The sequence below is a fragment of the Solanum verrucosum genome, unplaced genomic scaffold (genome assembly GCF_900185275.1).
Source record: "Solanum verrucosum unplaced genomic scaffold, falcon-dt-bn FXZP01000108.1, whole genome shotgun sequence".
Lineage (NCBI taxonomy): Eukaryota > Viridiplantae > Streptophyta > Magnoliopsida > Solanales > Solanaceae > Solanum > Solanum verrucosum.
Window position 1 is genome coordinate 2,867,513 of NW_026020274.1, and position 19,028 is coordinate 2,886,540.

Here is a 19,028-nt window from a genome sequence, read left to right on the forward strand (position 1 = left end):
ATATCTTTTATTTTTACTAGAGTAGAAAATAATTTTTGAAATTGAAAATAGTTTTTACAAACAAACTTAATTTTTTTTGGGGGGGTGGGGGTGGGTGAAGGGGGGGGGGGGTCGAGGGTAGGGTGAAAAAATGAAATTTTAATTTGTAAATATTTTTTAAAAACAAACTCAATTTTTTTTTGGGGAGTGGGTGATCGAGGATCGGGATGAAAAAATAAAAATTTGAAGTTGAAAATATTTTTTAAAAACCAACTTAATTTTTTTTCTTTTTGAAGGGGGTTGGGGGCTAATAGGGGGGGGGGGCGAGGGTAGTGGGTGGGGGGTAAAAAAATAAAATATTGAAATTAGAAATATCTTTTAAAAACAATTTTTAATATTTTTTGGGAGGGGGTGGGGTAGGGGTGAGGGTGGGGTAAAAAAATTAAATTTAAAAACAAGCTTTAAAATTATTATTTTTTTTGGGGGGGGGGGGTTGGTTGGGGGTGGTTTGAGGGTAGGGACAAAATAAATTGATTTTTTCAACAAAAAAATAATTGTAATTTGAAGTTGGAAGAGAGTTTTGGAAAATGTTTTCCCTAGGTTTAGAAGGGAAGTCATTTTCCTTAAATTTGAGGAAAATGAGTTGATTTGAAAAACATTTTCCAAAACATTTAGCCCAATGAAAATGTTTTCCTTCATACCAAACACACCCTAAGAGAAAAATACTTGTACAATTATGTGACACATAGAAATTATAATATTTCATGGGGCCATGAGAGAAACATTTTGTTCTAATAACAACTTAAAAGTGGTCGGTTGGATATAAAAATGTGAAATTTGAATAAAAATGGTATTAGGAAATAAAGTTAAAACATGATAATAATAACAATACTAATAAACTAAAGTTGTGTTGTCTGTTTTTTTTTTGGCATAATATATAAATATGTTTTTTAACTTGAACATATTTTACATTTATGTCCTTCAACTTTGAGTGTGTATAAGAAGACACTTAAATTTGTGTAAAGTTGAAAAAATAGACGCACACCTCTTATGTGTCATTCTACACAATTTGTATTTTACGTGGTGTCCTACGTGTCTTATGTTACATATGATTCATGTGTCTACATGTTCAACTTTATACAAGTTTAAATGTCTACATGTGCACACCAAAAATTGGAGGGCATAAACGTAATTTAAGGTTAAGTTAAAGGATACATTCATGTGTTATCCTTTTTTTTTTTTATGAGAGATTCAAAATCTCTACTTTTTAGTGCGCTTAAGGTAAATTCGTAGACTCAGGAGGTGTACTCCTTATTGTTGCAGGTAATTAAGATCTTCATCGTGAAAGTCCCAAATTAGACCATTTGAATCACCCCTCAAAGATAAGTTAAAGTTGTTTTGGATATGAATATAATTTGTAAAAATATTAAATTTTTGTAAGTGATTTGAAGTAGAAAATGAAAATAAACACTTGAGATGCTTCAAAATTTTGAAATATTTCTATATTCAACTCAAAAAGCAATAATGATTCTATTTGAATTTCTATGAGTGATTTTGAAGCGAAAACGTGAAGATAATTTTGTTTTTTTGAAAAATTATTGGTACGAAAAATAGAAAGAAAATTATAATGTGGGAAATCGAACCTTTATCAATAAAATAATAGTGCAGATAGCCAACCAACTAAACAACTAAAATTCCTTTCAACTTCAAAGTTAAATCTCAAAATTTTTTAACAATTCTATGTCGGATCATAATTCTGAAAAAAATCTTATTTTTGTTTTAGTTTGGGGGTGAATTTGTACAGTTTTTTCTCATGGGTAAAACTGTTTAAAAAGGAGAAAAAGAAAAAGAGAGAAAAAAGAAAAGAAAAAAAAAGCATTGGAAATGCGTTTCCTTTTAATTTTCTTCATTCATCTCAGACGCCTTTTGTGTTCTTCTTTGACTCTCTCTGTACTTACGCGGACACCACCTTCTTCTTCCTCTTTAATTTTCTCTCTCTAAAACTCCATTTTCCTCTCTCTCTCTTCTCTCTCACACACAATTCTTCCATTTTTTTTTACATTCCGGCGCCGGTAACTGCTCCACTAGCGGCGCCACCTTTCTCCGGTCACTGGAAAACAGCCGGAAGAGTATTGTTTTCCAGTTGAAAAATACAGAATCACTACGATTATTGTTTGACTTAGACGACTTTTGTTTGACTTGAAGCATTGAACGGACGGTGGTGAGAAACGGTAGGTAGTGAAGTTGTTCAGATCTGTGAGGATTTATTCCTAGGGTTTGATTTTGAGTGAATGTTGAAAAGTTTTTGAGGTTAGGGTGTTTTCGAAGATTTTGAAGTGTGGATGGTAGTGTACGGACGGCGTAGCGCGGTGGTCGTCGTCGTCGCCGGAATTGGAGGAGGAGTTGATGATGAGCGGAGGTGTTGAGAGTAGAAGGTGGCGGAGGTGGCGGTGGTGTGAAATTGGTTGCTCTTTCACATGGAATGGCAGATCTTGTTAGCTATGGTGATGCCGACCGTGATATTGAGCAGGTGGGATTTACTTGTTAAATATGAGATCTTTTGGTTCTGTTTTTGCTTCTCTTTCCCGTTGATGACATCAAACTTCTTGTCATGAAAATTTTAATTAATCTTCTTTCACTTTTTTCTGTTTGGGTAATTTAGAAAAACAGTAGGTAAGTTTTCTTAGTGCAGATGCACAAAAAAAAGCATCTTTGTTAGAAGCATATTGCACTTCACCAAAGTGTTGATTAAACCTTCTTTTATGGTGCATTTTTAGAAGTAATTATCACTATCCCAATGAAATGGGCATATAGTCGATCCCAGCTAGTTTGGGATTCAAATGAACTTGATTGATTCTTGAAGTAGCTGTTAAAGAAAAAGAAAGAAGAATGATTGGTTAATCTTTGAATTTTGAAGATTCTTTTGGAGGGGGCGAGGGGTTGGCAGTGTGTGGTTGAGGGGACATTTTATAGGTCCTAATGTTTCTGTGCATGCTTATTATGCTCTTCCTGAGTTTGTTCGCATTTCCGTGGTTCAAAGTTACAGTCTTCAGGGCCTTAATAGGTTGTATTAAGAAGCAGTGGAACCTGTTTTACACTGATCAATAAAGGTATAGACTGAAATGAGTATCCCCAAAATTGTCAAATGTATTCATAAATTAGTTGCATATCGAAAGCCTAGGGCAAGATTAATCCGGTAGGATGTGATTCCTCTAACCTTTAACTACTATTCCAGAGGGGAGATAAATGGTGATAGCAAAACTGCCTGGAATTAGTGGCACAATTGCACATATCACCAGTCTATTTGTTGTAAATTACTGCCCGAAGCATGTGGATTACTAGTTCCTTCTTTTAAATGATGAGTCATATAGAGAAGGGAGTTAGCTCAGCGGTTGGTGGTTCGTTGTCCAACAGAGGTCGTGTGTTCGAAGGTGAAAGGATTCAATCTTGTTATCAGTTCTTGATAAAAAAAGAAAAAGAAAAACTAAGTCTAGTCATAGATTCCTAATGCATTATGATCTTGTTCCAGAAGAAATTTCTTTAGACTCATTTCTATTACCATTTGCAGGCACTAATTGCTTTAAAGAAAGGAGCTCAACTGTTGAAATATGGACGCAAAGGGAAGCCCAAGTTCTATCCATTTAGACTTTCTAATGTAAGTTGACATTAGCATGTGTACACATTTTAGTTGATTAGGGTTTTATGAAGTAGGACTGCTGAGTGTATAGATTTAGAGGTGCATCATACTTGCTATTTAGCTTCACCACGATCTTATGATTCTCTTGATGCTGCATAGTCTTTTTGATTGAATATTGAGTCTTCTGCTATGTTAGTATAACATTTCTCGGGAACTCTCTACCTCTATATTGGTTTAGTGAATTGGAGATCTGAATATAATTATAATGGAAATAGGGAGACAAAAAGTTGGAACTCTAAGGAGTATGGTCCCATTGTTCATACGATACTTGGTTCTGTAGGGTTATTGATCTAAGCCTTGATAAACAACTTTTTTCAGCAGGAATTGAAACAATAAAACTAAGCGAGCTTATTCCTAAGTGAAGCCGTAATTTTTTTTAACGAATTTCTTATTTACTTCAAACTACTTATAAATTAGTTATATTTTTATGCTCTTTAATGTTTTACTCATAATCATGTCTTGGCTCAAAAACTTCTGTGCCATGTGTGTTTCCTAACCCGCAACTTGATCTGGTTGGTTTCTCTTCTTGCTCTTTTGCCCATTACTGCATCAACTGATATTTTGTGACATAGAAATTCAACATCAAATAAAGGTGTGTGCTTCATGAAAACCACTAGTAATATGTAGATCTTTCAGTTCATGGAATGGGAACTGGAACTCTGCCTAGCCTAAATGTTATCTGGTTTGATGGGCTTGCGTAGGTCATATGTCGGCATACTTAATAAATTATTAAAATATAATATTTTCGTATGTTAGAAAGAATCTAAAAAGTATAATAGAAAATGTGGAAGCAGATATTGTTGTAATTGCATATTTTTCAATTAAGTTGGATATGGAGGCAACTACTTTATCTTTTCAAGATAAAAAACGGAGTTGAAATAGGGACAGAAATTAGTACCGTAATGTGATATGAAATGGTAGGAATTTGCATTAGCTACGATATGATTTAAAAAATGTACACAGTTAGTGGTATAAGCATTCTGAATTAATCAAATAATGTTTCAATTTGATACTGAATGATTTTCAGAAGGTCAAATTTTGATTCACAGTTCAGTAGGGGACTAGTGAGTTGTGGTAATTCTGAGTATCAACATCTTCTACCCTAAGGGTGTGGCTTTGTGGTTGGGGGTGAGAACCATATGATTTCTCACCATCTGTCCAAGCATTGGTGGGCAGAGTTACATGGTATATGTGTTGGTCGGAAGTAGCAAGTATCCGGTGGAATTGGTCAAGGTGCGCGCGCATAAGCAGACCTGTACACCACAATTATCATTTAGTAAAAAGAAAAAGGATTACATCATAATCATCTGTTTTCTCTATAAAATTTATTCCCAGAATCTTCTTGATCCTGTATAGTATGGTAACATTGGCCGTATTTTATTGAAGAAAGAAAAAGATGAAATGGTGGATAGCGTTTCCCCTTTCATGTCAAACGAATTACTGTTTTCATTCTTCAGCTGCAACTTTCATCCGTCGTTCGTTCAGGCTTTTTAGTCTTTGAAGTGACAAGGGTTGATATACATTAAAAGGCACCATTCTGGGAGGAACTTCATTTGAACTTTTATAGTATATTTCAGACACTCTTAACATTGGCGACAAAATGCAGTAACTTTTGGCCCCCAAGGCCTAGCTCAAGTGGCAAAAGGTGGAGGATTTGTGGCTTAGGTCGCAGGTTCAAGCCCCACACCATGCAAAGCGAAGCCCGGTATTTAAGTGGAGAAGGGTAGAGGGGGGGGCCCATTATCCACCGAGTTTAGAAGGCTGTGATTGGTCCAAAGGGCGGGTCACAAACGGTTTCTCGGTTATCAAAAAAAAAATGCAGCAACTTTTGTGCCCAATCAGAAACTATTTTTTAAAGCCCTGAAGTTGGGTGCAATATAGGCTTGATGATTTGTTTACTTTGATTACATTTCCAGTGTTGGCACCATGAGCTGTTCCTCTGGAACTTCCTTTTTTCCACTAAAATGTCTCTTCAATTGTGCTTTCCCTTGGCAGATTTTGGGGATTCTCTATGATTTTTTTTCTTTGACAACACTGTGCTCATGTTGGTCTTTATGGAAAATTTTCAGGATGAATTATCTTTAGTTTGGATCTCTAGCAGTGGTGAAAAGAGTTTAAAGTTAGCTTCAGTATCAAGAATCATTCCTGGGCAAAGAACTGTGAGATTATCTTCTTCTCTATCAAACCTCACTTTGAATTTATGATGAATGCCTCTCTCGTAATAACCTTAAAATTTTCTACAAGTGGGTTTAACTCTTTAAGTCTTATGCTTTTAACTTCCAGGCTGTTTTTCGACGTTATCTTCGTCCTGAAAAGGATTACTTGTCCTTCTCTCTCATATACAATTACGGAAAAAGATCCCTTGATCTGGTTAGTTATATGGACCAAGTTTATCTACCCTGCAACTTTGTAGTCTTATCTCTATTTTTAATTTAGTTACACATGTATCCTGTTGTTTCAGATCTGTAAGGACAAGGTTGAGGCAGAGTTCTGGATTACTGGCCTAAAAGCTTTGATATCTTCTGGACAAGGTGGACGCTCAAAGGTTGACGGTTGGAGTGATGGAGGCCTCTACTTTGATGTAACACTACCTACCTAACAACTTCTTTGTTTCAATTTTAGGACTGGTTTATCATATTTCTTATTTAATGTGAATGCTAAATGATTGAGTATTGAGAAATCACATTTCTTATTGACCTTGAATCATTTGCCTGTGCATAATCCTGCTTGGAATATAAGTTGAATTGCAAGTAATATTTCCATCTGGTTCTATTGTCACTATCTTAGGACGGCTTCTTCCAGTTTTAAATAACACTAGTTGCAGAATGGAAAATCCTTCCTTTTTCTCTGTTGTTCTGGACAGCCTCTCAATTATAATGTGGGAGTCCTTTTAGAATCTACCGTATAACTGATCATGATTATACATATTACAAGATAGCAGTTCCCTACTGTTACCAAGTAGCAATGAATGCCATTGTCTAGTTCCCGTTGGGGTTTATCTTGGCAAACTGACTAGCGACTGGTTGTGTTTATCTGCTTCTTTAGTTTGATGTTTGTGATGATGTCTTCGGCATGGGATGTGCCTGCAATCTGCATAAAGTTATAATAATATGTAAGAAGTGACACTTGACAGAGGTAGTGATATGTGTGAGCAATGAAGTGACTGGTATTCTTTGGATTGATTTTTAGGGAAAGGTGACAGATGATACTTGTTTGGACTGTTGTTCTGAATTTGGTATTTGTAATCCTAATGAGGAATGCGATTCATTTGGATTGGCATTAGTTCATGACTTGAATTGATTTCATCTCATCAGAGATTATTCAATTATTATCTAATTGATTAATTTAAGAATAATTGAATTATTTTTTCAAAATGAATAAAGAAAAAAAAAATCCGTCTCCTTTAGTCTTAATTGTTCTTTTGTTGTAGTACTTCCCATTGGGGCACATTAGACATGCAAGTAACATCAAATTTTAAATTTCCTCACTCCTCCAACTGAACATTTTTGCAGGATAGTCGAGATTTGACATCAAATAGTCCAAGTTCTAGTTCTGTTAGTGCTACAAAAGAAATTAGCTCTCCAGACGCTTCCTTAAGTTCCAACCCTAATACTTCTCCTAAGAGCCATCAACCCTATAACTTTGTGCAGTCTGAAAGGTCACATGTAGCTTTGGATCAAGCAAATATGCAGAATATTCAAGCCAAAGGATCTGCTTCAGACGTGTTCCGAGTTAGTGTTTCCAGTGCCCCCAGTACTTCTAGTCATGGTTCTGCACCAGATGATTGCGATGCTTTGGGTGATGTTTATATATGGGGTGAGGTAATATGCGATAATATTGTCAAGGTTGGACCTGAAAAAAATTCCAGTACGGTGAGCACAAGGGCAGATGTGCTTGTTCCAAGACCACTGGAATCCAATGTAGTTTTGGATGTTCATCATATAGCTTGTGGGGTCAAGCATGCTGCCCTTGTCACCAGGCAAGGTGAAATCTTTACATGGGGTGAAGAATCTGGTGGCCGACTCGGCCATGGTGTTGGGAAAGATGTCACTCAACCTCGGTTTGTTGAATCATTGTCCCTTTGCAACATTGACTTTGTTGCATGTGGTGAGTTTCACACCTGTGCTGTTACAATGGCTGGTGAATTATATACTTGGGGGGATGGCACACACAATGCTGGGCTTCTAGGTAATGGCACTGATGTCAGCCACTGGATACCAAAGAGAATATCAGGCCCTCTGGAAGGACTTCAAGTTGCATCAGTAACATGCGGTCCATGGCATACTGCTTTAATAACATCAACTGGGCAGCTCTTCACATTTGGGGATGGAACATTTGGTGTTTTAGGCCATGGTGATAGGGAAAATGTATTGTTCCCCAGGGAGGTGAAGTCTTTGTCAGGTCTGAGGACAATTGCCGCTGCATGTGGAGTATGGCATACTGCTGCTGTAGTTGAAGTTATCGTGACGCAGTCTAGTGCTAGTGTTTCATCTGGAAAATTATTTACTTGGGGAGATGGAGATAAAAACCGTCTTGGACATGGTGATAAAGAACCTCGACTGGAACCTACTTGTGTACCTGCACTTATTGATTACAATTTTCACAAAATTGCTTGTGGGCATAGTTTAACTGTCTGCTTGACCACATCTGGCCATGTTTTTACAATGGGAAGTACCGTATATGGACAACTTGGAAATCCTTATTCTGATGGGAAGTTGCCTTGTCTGGTTGAAGACAAACTTTTGGGGGAAATTGTTGAAGATATTGCTTGCGGTTCATACCATATAGCTGTTTTGACATCCAAAAATGAGGTTTATACGTGGGGCAAGGGAGCCAATGGGAGATTGGGGCACGGGGATGTAGAGGACAGGAAAGCCCCCACTTTGGTTGAGGCTTTGAAAGATAGACATGTGAAATATATTTCTTGTGGTTCTAATTACACTGCTGCGATATGTCTTCACAAATGGGTTTCTGGTGCTGAGCAGTCCCAGTGTTCAGCCTGTAGACAGGCTTTTGGCTTCACAAGGAAACGGCACAATTGCTACAACTGCGGGCTTGTGCATTGCCATGCATGTACTTCAAGAAAAGCAATAAGGGCAGCATTGGCTCCAAATCCAAACAAACCATATCGTGTATGTGATTCTTGTTTTACAAAACTGAGTAAGGTTGCTGAGATCGGAATCAATAACAGGAGAAGTGCCGGACCTCGCCTTTCTGGTGAGAACAAGGACAGGCTGGACAAGGCTGATATACGATCAGCAAAATCAGGAATGCCGCCCAATATTGATTTGATCAAGCAGCTAGATAGTAAAGCAGTCAAACAAGGGAAAAAAGCTGATACGTTTTCCTTGGGTCGTTCCTCTCAAGCTCCTTTGTTACAGCTGAAAGATGTAGTGTCGACCACTGGAGATCTGCGTTGGGCAGTTCCAAAACCAGTTATGATCCAATCGGGTGTTAGTTCCAGATCTGTGTCACCTTTCTCTAGGAAGCCAAGTCCACCACGCTCAGCAACACCCGTACCTACCACTGCAGGACTTTCATTCTCCAAAAGCATTGCTGACAGTTTGAAGAAAACCAATGAGCTTTTAAATCAGGAAGTTCACAAACTACGGGCTCAGGTATGTTAAGTTTTTCCTTTTGTGCTTTACATTTTGCTCGAGTTATATACTATTTCCTAGTTCCTTGTAACTGATGTAATTTTTGTTGATTTAGGTTGAGAACCTGAGACATCGTTGTGAACTTCAGGAGTCGGAGCTGCAGAAATCAACAAAAAAAGCCCAGGAAGCAATGGCTTTGGCGGCCGAGGAATCTGCTAAAAGCAAAGCTGCAAAAGAAGCTATGAAGTCGCTGATGGCGCAGGTATGCTCATACATTTCGTGCATACAAACACATTCACAACAGACACTTATACTCTCTCTCTCTCTCTCACACACACACACACACACACACACACACACACACATATATATATATTGTATGCAAACTTTTCAAATTGAAATGTAATGTTGGTTCAAATTTATTTAAGTCGTCTATTGCTGACCGACTAGAATCATCTTTTCGGACCCTTGTTATTTTGCTGAATGTGAAGGTGTTTCTCCCCCTGTTATTTGCTCTTTTTACAGCTCAAAGACATGGCTGAAAGGTTGCCACCTGGGGCTTATGACGTAGAGAGCCTCAAACTAGCTTACCTACCGAATGGTTTGGACTCAAATGGCATTCACTATCCTGACGCTAATGTGGAACGCCATTCGAGATCTGATTCTGTCACTAGCTCGTACATGGCCTCTCAAACCAGCATGGACTTTAGTACATATGGAATGCAAAGCCCTACCAGATACCAAAGGGATTCTGGTAGCATTGAAGCAATTACAAACAATCAAATCCTGACCTCCAATGGTACAGATGATCGAGGTGAAGTTAGACTGCCTAATGGTAGCGAGGCACAGGTGAACATCAATAGTGCATCTCAAGCTGTCGATAATGAAGACGCTGAATCCTTACAAGACAATGGAAATGGATTGAAATCAAGAAATTCTCTGCCTTCTGGCAACCCTAACCAAATTGAGGCTGAATGGATTGAACAATACGAGCCTGGAGTGTATATTACCCTAATGGCTCTTCGAGATGGCACTAGAGATCTCAAACGAGTTCGCTTCAGGTAATTGGCTTGACTGATTTTGCTCAACTTACTAATGATATACCACGGTTCCATGGTCCCCTCGTACAACAAAATATTTTATATCTAGAACTACACCATCGGGGAATAATCCTCTTTTAAAATATTCAAATTTTTTACCTTGGAAAACTTGCAAGTGTTGCCTATTTTTGCCTAATCTGTTTTGTGCTCAGATAACACATTGCTTCCAATTATTCTGATATACTTGGTTCTGTTGTAATTGAATCTGCAGCCGCAGAAGATTCGGGGAGCACCAAGCGGAGACTTGGTGGTCAGAGAACCGTGACAAAGTTTACGAGAGATATAATGTTCGTGGTTCAGACAAGTCATCGGTTACAGGCCAGGCTGCACGGAGGTCTGAAGGGGGTCTCTCTCCATCTTCCCAAATTTAGAAATTCGTTAGTCAATCTGTTTTAGCAAAATCTTTCTCTACCTTTTTTGATTATTGTGGTGCGGAATGCTAGTCAAATTATTGGAGGGGAGAGAGCCAAAACCCTTCACTTCCACTCTGACCCCATTCCACAAATTCCTCAGCCTTTTTGTTTTGTGTTACTTTTTGGTTCAGTCTTATTTCTTAGGGGGTTCACCATTTTAACTTATTTGTTGTTGTATTGTAGTGTATATAATAGTAGTATCAATCAATTATATTTGTTGCCCAACATGACTCGTGTTCGTTTCCCTTTTATTTTTCTTTTTTGGATGAGTTGTGGTGAAAAAAGAAAGAAAGAGAGAGGGCACCCAAGAGTGTGACCCAGTAGTCAATGAAGTGGTTGAGAATCCGGAGGTGGTATCCAGTGCAATTAGTCAAGGTGTGCGGCTTGGACACCACGGTTGTCCAAAAAAACAAAAAAAGAGAATGTCTTGCTGAGAAGTATCATAGCTTTCATGACGTCTCCATTATAGTTTTTGGCAAGTGATATTCTTACTTAGCTAATTGCCTCGTATTTACCTTTTGAGATTTTAGAAATTTAAATTTGCTCATTTACTTATGTTTCTATTTTACAAAAAAATAAGCGTTCATCACACGTTGGTTAATCTTTTATTATCTAATATTTTCAAGTTATGTAAAATTAAACTTTCAAGTTGTAACATCAAAAAGTTTCAGGTTGTAACAGTTTATAAAAAAAAAGTTTTTTCTAATAATTGAAAACACTTGTTTTGAAAAAGAATTTTTTTTATAATAAATCGTTTCTTAAGAAAAAAAGGTAAAAAAACGGAAATAGGGGTGTTAATTAAATTTGAATTGATTGAAGATAATTATTAATTAGCATGAATTAAGGAAATTCAAATTAATTAAGAATATTCAGTTTCCTTAATTCACTCTAATTTGTTAAAATTAATTAAAAATTCTGATTTTATCCATTTTTTCTTCCACATCTCTCTCTTCGATTGTTTTCTAGAAATCTTATCATTGGCCTGGCGATTAATTGATTTTTTTTTTTTGTTTGAAAAATCTTGATTTTGTTGTGATGGACAACTACTTATCTATATTAATTAAACATGGTGGAAGATGGGATCCTCCATGTTAGTAATTATTATGGTTTATTGTTTGTATTTGTATTTCAGTAAAATGAAAAAAAAATAGCAATGAAACTGTAAATCACATTTTGTGATTTTGTTTTTGTAAATCGTCATTATAATTAAGATGAGATGTTTTTTTGTATAATCAATACATTTTGTTTATAATACGTATTAATTGTTGTGAAACTATAATATTAGTGATTTTGTTGGTACATTTCTGTATTTTTTTTTTTTTTGTTTTTTGGTTATTTTGTATACTGTCAAAACCATGATTTCGTGAGAATTTGGCGCAATATATGAATGATTTGAGTATCAATGTTTGAATAGAAATAGTTTTATTGTTGTAGATTGGGTACGTAGATTAAAATTATAATATTGAATACTAATTTTTTTCCTGAAAATATAAATTAAATGTATAGTTTTGAATGAATTTGGTAGTATGAATGGAATGAAATTGGTATGAAAGTGTGTTCACTAATGTGTAAAAATAGTTATTTAGAATTTTGAAGAATTGTATGCAAAGTGTTTTAAGTTGGTATGAAATTTGAAATTTTATTGTTTATATAAGTTTTGTCGAGTGTGTATAAATTTGTGTGAGAGGAATGAACTATTTGGTATGAGAAATGTATAAATTTGGTATGGAGGATGATTGTTTGTATGAAATGTGTATTAAGTGAAATTTGTTTTGGAATGTATTATCTGAATAATATTTGTATGAAAAAATAATGATGCCGCTTGGTCCAAAGAGAACGGTAGGAAGATCGGAACTTGAACACTGGAAGGGGTTTGCTGATGTGAAATTCAAAAAGTCTAAAGTTACTTGCAGTAGATGTCGTCAAGTTGGCCACAACAGGACGACATGTTCAAATTATCCTGTGCAAAAAAAATGATTGTTTATTTGTTTAGACTATATAAATTTTTTATTTTATTTTGTCTTTTATACTCATGTTTTGTTTTGATATGAAACATAATTGGTGTGAAATGCATTATAACTAAGTGTTTAATATATTGTTCATTTTTTATACGCGATTCATTCATTAATCATACAAATTGCATACTGTTGGAAATAAAATTTATTCCAGTTTAATATATAATATATTGTTAATATTAGTGATAATTATACAAGGTAATTATGGTATGCATTTGGTATCCTGAGTAATTAATGTAAGTTATCATGAATATTAATTTGATTTTCAACTGGTATCCTACTATAAATAAAATTAAAACAAGATATAATTGATGTTGGTGCAAAAATTAATGATCGTTGTTTCAGATTGTCAGATTCGTTTCTTCTAGTATTTATACAAAGTGTATATCAATTTCATACATCTTTAAAGCACTTACTACATGCTTGTTACGAGAATATAATTTTTAATTAGTAATAATTTGGTATCCATAAGGTGTCCAACTTGAATAAATATAAAACAAGAGGTAATTGAGGTTGTGAGAAAATATAATGATCATTATTTCATACATGTTGGATACCAACTTGATTCATTTTATTTTTTTAGAATATGAAGTAAACAAAATCAATCATGAATGACTTTGGATGCAATAAGTGTACAGTTTGGATACCAACTACAAGACAAAGTTGGTTCATGAACTCTAAATTGGTATTCTATTTAAATCTAGTTAGTAATACACATTAATATCATTAAGTCTAAATATTGAATCCAATTTGTATGCAGTTTGTATATAACTGTCATCCCGAAACTGTTATATTCAATGTGTAATATATCTCCCAAATAGTGAATCCAAATGGTATGAAGTCTGTATATTACAAGTATCCTGAAATTATAATAGTCAATCAGTAATTCATATGTAGATGGTATCTGACTAGAAGAAAACATATGATATTCTATATCATCAAATACTTAAACACAAAAAAAATTGTCCAAAAGTTTATATATAACATGTAATTCTAAAAAAGTAGAAGGTGCAATTAACTATCTCAAATTTCTTGTCCGTGGTCTTGATGTAGGATAATTGGTGGTATCTGGAACATGTTCTTTTGCTATGCGAGGTCTACCAAATTTGCTAGCAACCGTACCAGTAACTTCACTCTCACTGATTGCGCCATCCTCATTCTTTGTTTTTTCATAATGCCATATGATTGTGGCATACCTTTGACAATGGTGCTTTGCATCGATATCAACAGAACGCATATTAAAGTCATACAATATCCAACAATCAAACATTAAAGTTAGAGTCATACACTTATTAATCAGATTTCATACACGTTTCATCCAAACAAATGTTTCGAAAAGAAGATAAACATAATATGATATTTTTACAAAAAAAGCAGTAGTTTGAATAATGTGAAAATAAATTAAATATAATACTCACCCTAACAACTTTTTTGTCTTTTTTAGATCTTGGGATTTTTGATTCCTTCTTTTTTGTTGTTCTTGTTGATGGTTTTGAAGATTGAGCAACTTCTACATTTGTTGTTTATTTTTTTTTATTCACTAACAAAATCAGAATCAGAAAAAGGGGTTTCAACAATTTTCCCCTTCCTCTTCTTCCCCTTTTGATTTACCGGACTCACCCTGTTCTTTGCTTCGTTTTTTTTCTTCTTTTGATCTTTCAAAAGAGAGGAACCACCTCTAGCCGGAGTTTCAACAATTTTTTACGACGGTGTTTGAGTCAATATGTTGAAAGATGGGGCATGAACTTCATCTGTAGAAGTTCCTTCAACTAATCGAGGGCTCTTTCGAGGAGTTACAACCGTTTTCTTCGACATGATTTTGTTGAAAGACTGAATTGGAGGGACGATTGTGAAGTTGGTGTAGTTGGGTGGTGAGAAAGATGGGAGAGACGAAGGTGAAAGTGGGCAAATGGGGTGGTGGCGTGTAGAATTGGATAGGCGTGGGGGGAGGGGGCTGGGATTGACGTATGGGAGGTTTGGAGTGTAACAGTAAACAAGGAAGTCTAATCTATGTAAATCCCTAAATATGTGTAACTGATAATTTCAGTTTTAAAAAAAGAACTGAAATCAAATTAATTACTTATTATTAATTAATAATATAAAAATATAAATAGATTAATTATTTATTAAATAAATTGAAATTGATTTTTAAATAAAATTAAATTTAATTGATATGTCATAACCCGTAAATAAACTGTTATAAATAAGAATTGTTTAAAAGTATGTTTAAAACCCATAAAATTGACTCTTAAATGTGTATATGACGTGAATTTTCCTTTGATAATTTAGTACTTGAAAGCAATAGTTTTTATTTACTCGCTCTCTCCTTTTCGCTCATTTGGTAACTAAATTTCACAACATTAAAATTGAAGGTGAAGGGTGTTTACCACCTGAGCAATTTCCTTCTGTTAGTCAATAGTTTTTCAATTTACGAGTGAGGCAAATCTATACGAAACCATGATGCTTATAATAATAATAATAATAATAATAATTAAAGAAGAGCAATTATAGAATAATGAAGTTGTTCTACTTAAGGTTGACAAGTGGAAGTAAGGCATAGGCCATGCATCAAATGGTCAAATATTAAAGAATACGTCAACTAAACTTAAAGCATTTATTATTAGTAGTTGGTTATTGGTAGTATAGTTTCAACTCAATCTGTTGTATCAAATTTCACTTTGTCATTTTGCCCTTTCTTTGTATTATATACATGAATGACAAGTTTCCTATGCTCGTCTACCCATAAAAGAATTTTGTAGTTGAAATTCGAAAATTAGAATTTTAAAATTGTGTTTGGATATATACATTTCATTAAGCTTAGTTAGAAAAGTATTGAAGTTCTGTGAGTGGAAATTCCAAAATTTGGTTCTTGGGAATTCGCAAATATTTGAAGATAAGATTTTTAAAAATTAATCAAATTTTATGATCAAACAAATATTTGAAGATAAATTTCAAAGATTACTCCTAAAATCTATGATCAAACATAAACTTAGGTGTTCATGAGGCTGATCTTGAACCGCCATCTAAGCGTCTCAATTAGGTGTTGACTTAAGTAATAGTAACATGGACAAGAATAATTAACAGTAGAAATTGGCATTCAATGAAGAAGAGAAAAAACAAACGCCTAGATATAGGAGATATTGTGCTTCATTACCCAAAATAAAATATAAAAACAAACATAGCTAGAAAATTAAAAATATTCCAGAATGACTAGTTCTTTTTATAAGGATCTTTAGAACCTAACATTCCATGATTATTAGTCCCAAAAGATTTTTCTTTTGAAATGAAATGGTAACTTTTGGAACAATTTTATTTTTTTATTTTTTTGTAAATGTGATAACAAACTATTTAAAGTCGTCAATAAAAATATTCTAATAGAATAATGTAAAATAAAGTGTATATTTGTCTGATATTCCCTTTGATTTAGATTTGATGAGACAATAAATCAACGCACAAGATTAGTTAGTATTATTATTTTATATGTTTGTCATGAGTTATAATTAATAGGAGTAATAATAATGTTGATCCAAAAATACTTAATAATTGGTAGAAGAAATCAAATAATGAAATAGTGATTTTGTAGTAGTTGTAGTAGGAGTTGAATGTATTGGAATATTGATTTTTTTTTTTTTTTGACGATATGATTTTCTATGTTTCTCATTGACTAATTTAAACTCAAAACTTTTTATAACGTCTTATTCTTTCAACATCCAATTTGCATAGTTTGAAAATCCTTGCAAGAGATAAGTCAAAATAGACTAACTTATTAAACGACAAACAACTAATAAGACACCATGGGGGTAATTGAGTCTATTTTATTTTTTATTCAACTCTTAACTATGTTTACTATATTCTTGTAATTGAAACTTGAAAGCTCAAATATCGAATAATCTAAAAACTTATTACGTTGATCTCATGATAATTTAGCAACAAAATATATTCTGTCAATCAATAAATTAGTAGAGCGTTAATTAAGTAATATATGTTTGCTTAGTTGCATAGTTTTCCCTTAATAGTATTCTGTTTAGTTAAGCTTTCAAAATCTGCTTATTTTGATAAATACTTCTTCTACCTATTGAACTCCATTTTTTCTTAATTAATGTTAATTTTTGGAGTTAAAAATGACCCATATTTGAACAAAATGATGAGACGACACATGTAGAATTATAATTAAGTAGATGACACTGATTTATTGGTCCATATGGCCTTAACAATAAATAACCTAACACATCCAAGTTAATTCAAAATAACTAGAAACCACTTGTCCATTTCTAGTTCCTTCGACTTTTTATATAAAGAAAAAATATTTTTTTTAACTATAAAGGGCAATTGAATCCAATAGGGGAAAGAATGCGTATTTTTAATCCAAAAATTAATGTTAAAGCACAATTACGATCCAAAAGATAGGAGGACAATTTTAAATCATATCCAATATGTAGGTGATTTTTGACCCTTTTCATTGTACTTAGAATTGCGTTTAGAATTAAATACATTTAAAGAGTAGGAATTTGTGTTTAATTATCAATTTAAAAATTAATTTTGTCAGTACTTAAGGAATAATTTATATTCGATCAAAGTTCTAAAATTAATTTCTGCAAATTAAACAACTTCGATTACTAATCAATATATATTATGTATTTTCGGAAAGCTTGACCAAACATCTCAAAGTACTCTATTATACTTTTTTCCCACCAAACCATCATGAATTTTCCCTCCTAACGACAACCAAATTTCAATTATTTTTAACGACCTTTGACATTGTGCTAATTATTCATGTAATGCCAATAATTTAGAAATTATTATTTGTTGCAATATTTCCAGATTTGGTTTATTTACAAAGGTCCTTTGCCAGCAAGGACATTTATACGTAGACTTTCTTTAACCCTAATAAAGTTTTCAACTCTCGTGCTCTTTAATAATTTAAAATAATGATTAATTAATGTACTTTTAATTTTAGCTATTGAGTAATAGTAATTCTTTTAAGTCCTGTCAAATAGATGTTGACTTGTCAAATCATAAAATTTTCAAGCTAATTAGAACATTATTAAAGTGTTTCTAATAAAATGCATCTTCTCTTGTTTTATTTGATTTTTTTCTTTTTTTACTTCAGTACTCTATGTGCCCTAATTTGTTTTTTTGACAAAAGAAAAACATAGGTTGCTATTACGTCGATTCTATATCAATAGTGTAGGCTGATTAATTGAATATTCCTTATCAAAAATTATATTACGTATATTGAAAATTATTATCAATATATAAGCAAAGATGATTATATATATATATAAAATCTGAAGTACATCCTTAGTGAAATTTCAAATTTTATTATCCTTCCATATTAGCAAATTAAAGAACTAATCCTTTCTTATATTTTTATGGGGTATCCAATACTCACTTCGAAATCCGACTAATTTTTATTCACGCAAACAAAATCCCTTTTTGGAAGGTAAAATGCTTTGTACAAAAGCAATTCCATTCCTAGGGCTTAAATGCGAAAACAAATGTGAGATTAAACTTTTAATCAATGCTTAATACATTCCACAATACATATTAGAGTCAAGAAAGTGGAATATTTCAAAAGGTAAAATGAAAAGGCAAGAATTTACACAAATATTGGTGAGAATTCAATACAAAAAACCCCCAAATTGCCAACAAATTTTACTAACAACTTAAGTTGATTAGTATTCTACTAACAAATTACCAACATATTTCTAACTGAATTATACTTTAAAACTTAACAACGAAATTCTAACAGATTACCAACCAAAATCTTACTAACTAAATATTTTAGTTGGTAAATATGGCGGGAAAAAATGGCGCCAAATTTAGCAACATTCTATCAATGGATTACTAACTGAAATATTACTAACGCACATCTTTTGTTGGTAATATTACCAACGAAGTATATATCGGTTGGTAAATATGACAAAAAAATTGTTTATATAATTTATTAACATATTACCAATGAATTACTAACCAATTATTTACCAACGGCAAGATTGTGTTGCTAAATTTACCAGCCATATATAAATGTGCTGGTAAATTAGTAACGAAATGTAATTTGTTGGTAAATTTGCCAACCAATATCCAATTAGTTGGAAATTTTACCGACGAATAAAGATTGTAGTTAGTAAATTACTAACATCATTAAAATAGTTGGTAATATACCAACCGATCATTAATCCATTGGTAAAATTTACCAACATATTAATTATTAGTTGGTAATATTA

The 19,028-nt window shown here is 33.5% G+C and overlaps 1 protein-coding gene across 1 annotated transcript; it reads left to right on the top strand.

Moving 5' to 3' along the window:
* Positions 1–1,905: 1,905 nt before the first annotated feature.
* Positions 1,906–11,011, top strand: LOC125833938 (PH, RCC1 and FYVE domains-containing protein 1). Its single transcript, XM_049513103.1, has 9 exons — positions 1,906–2,509; positions 3,548–3,634; positions 5,746–5,835; positions 5,960–6,046; positions 6,138–6,257; positions 7,189–9,294; positions 9,389–9,535; positions 9,799–10,334; positions 10,585–11,011. Exons 1-9 carry the CDS (start codon positions 2,462–2,464, stop codon positions 10,742–10,744), a joined length of 3,381 nt encoding a protein of 1,126 aa, XP_049369060.1. The 5' UTR covers positions 1,906–2,461; the 3' UTR covers positions 10,745–11,011.
* Positions 11,012–19,028: the final 8,017 nt, after the last annotated feature.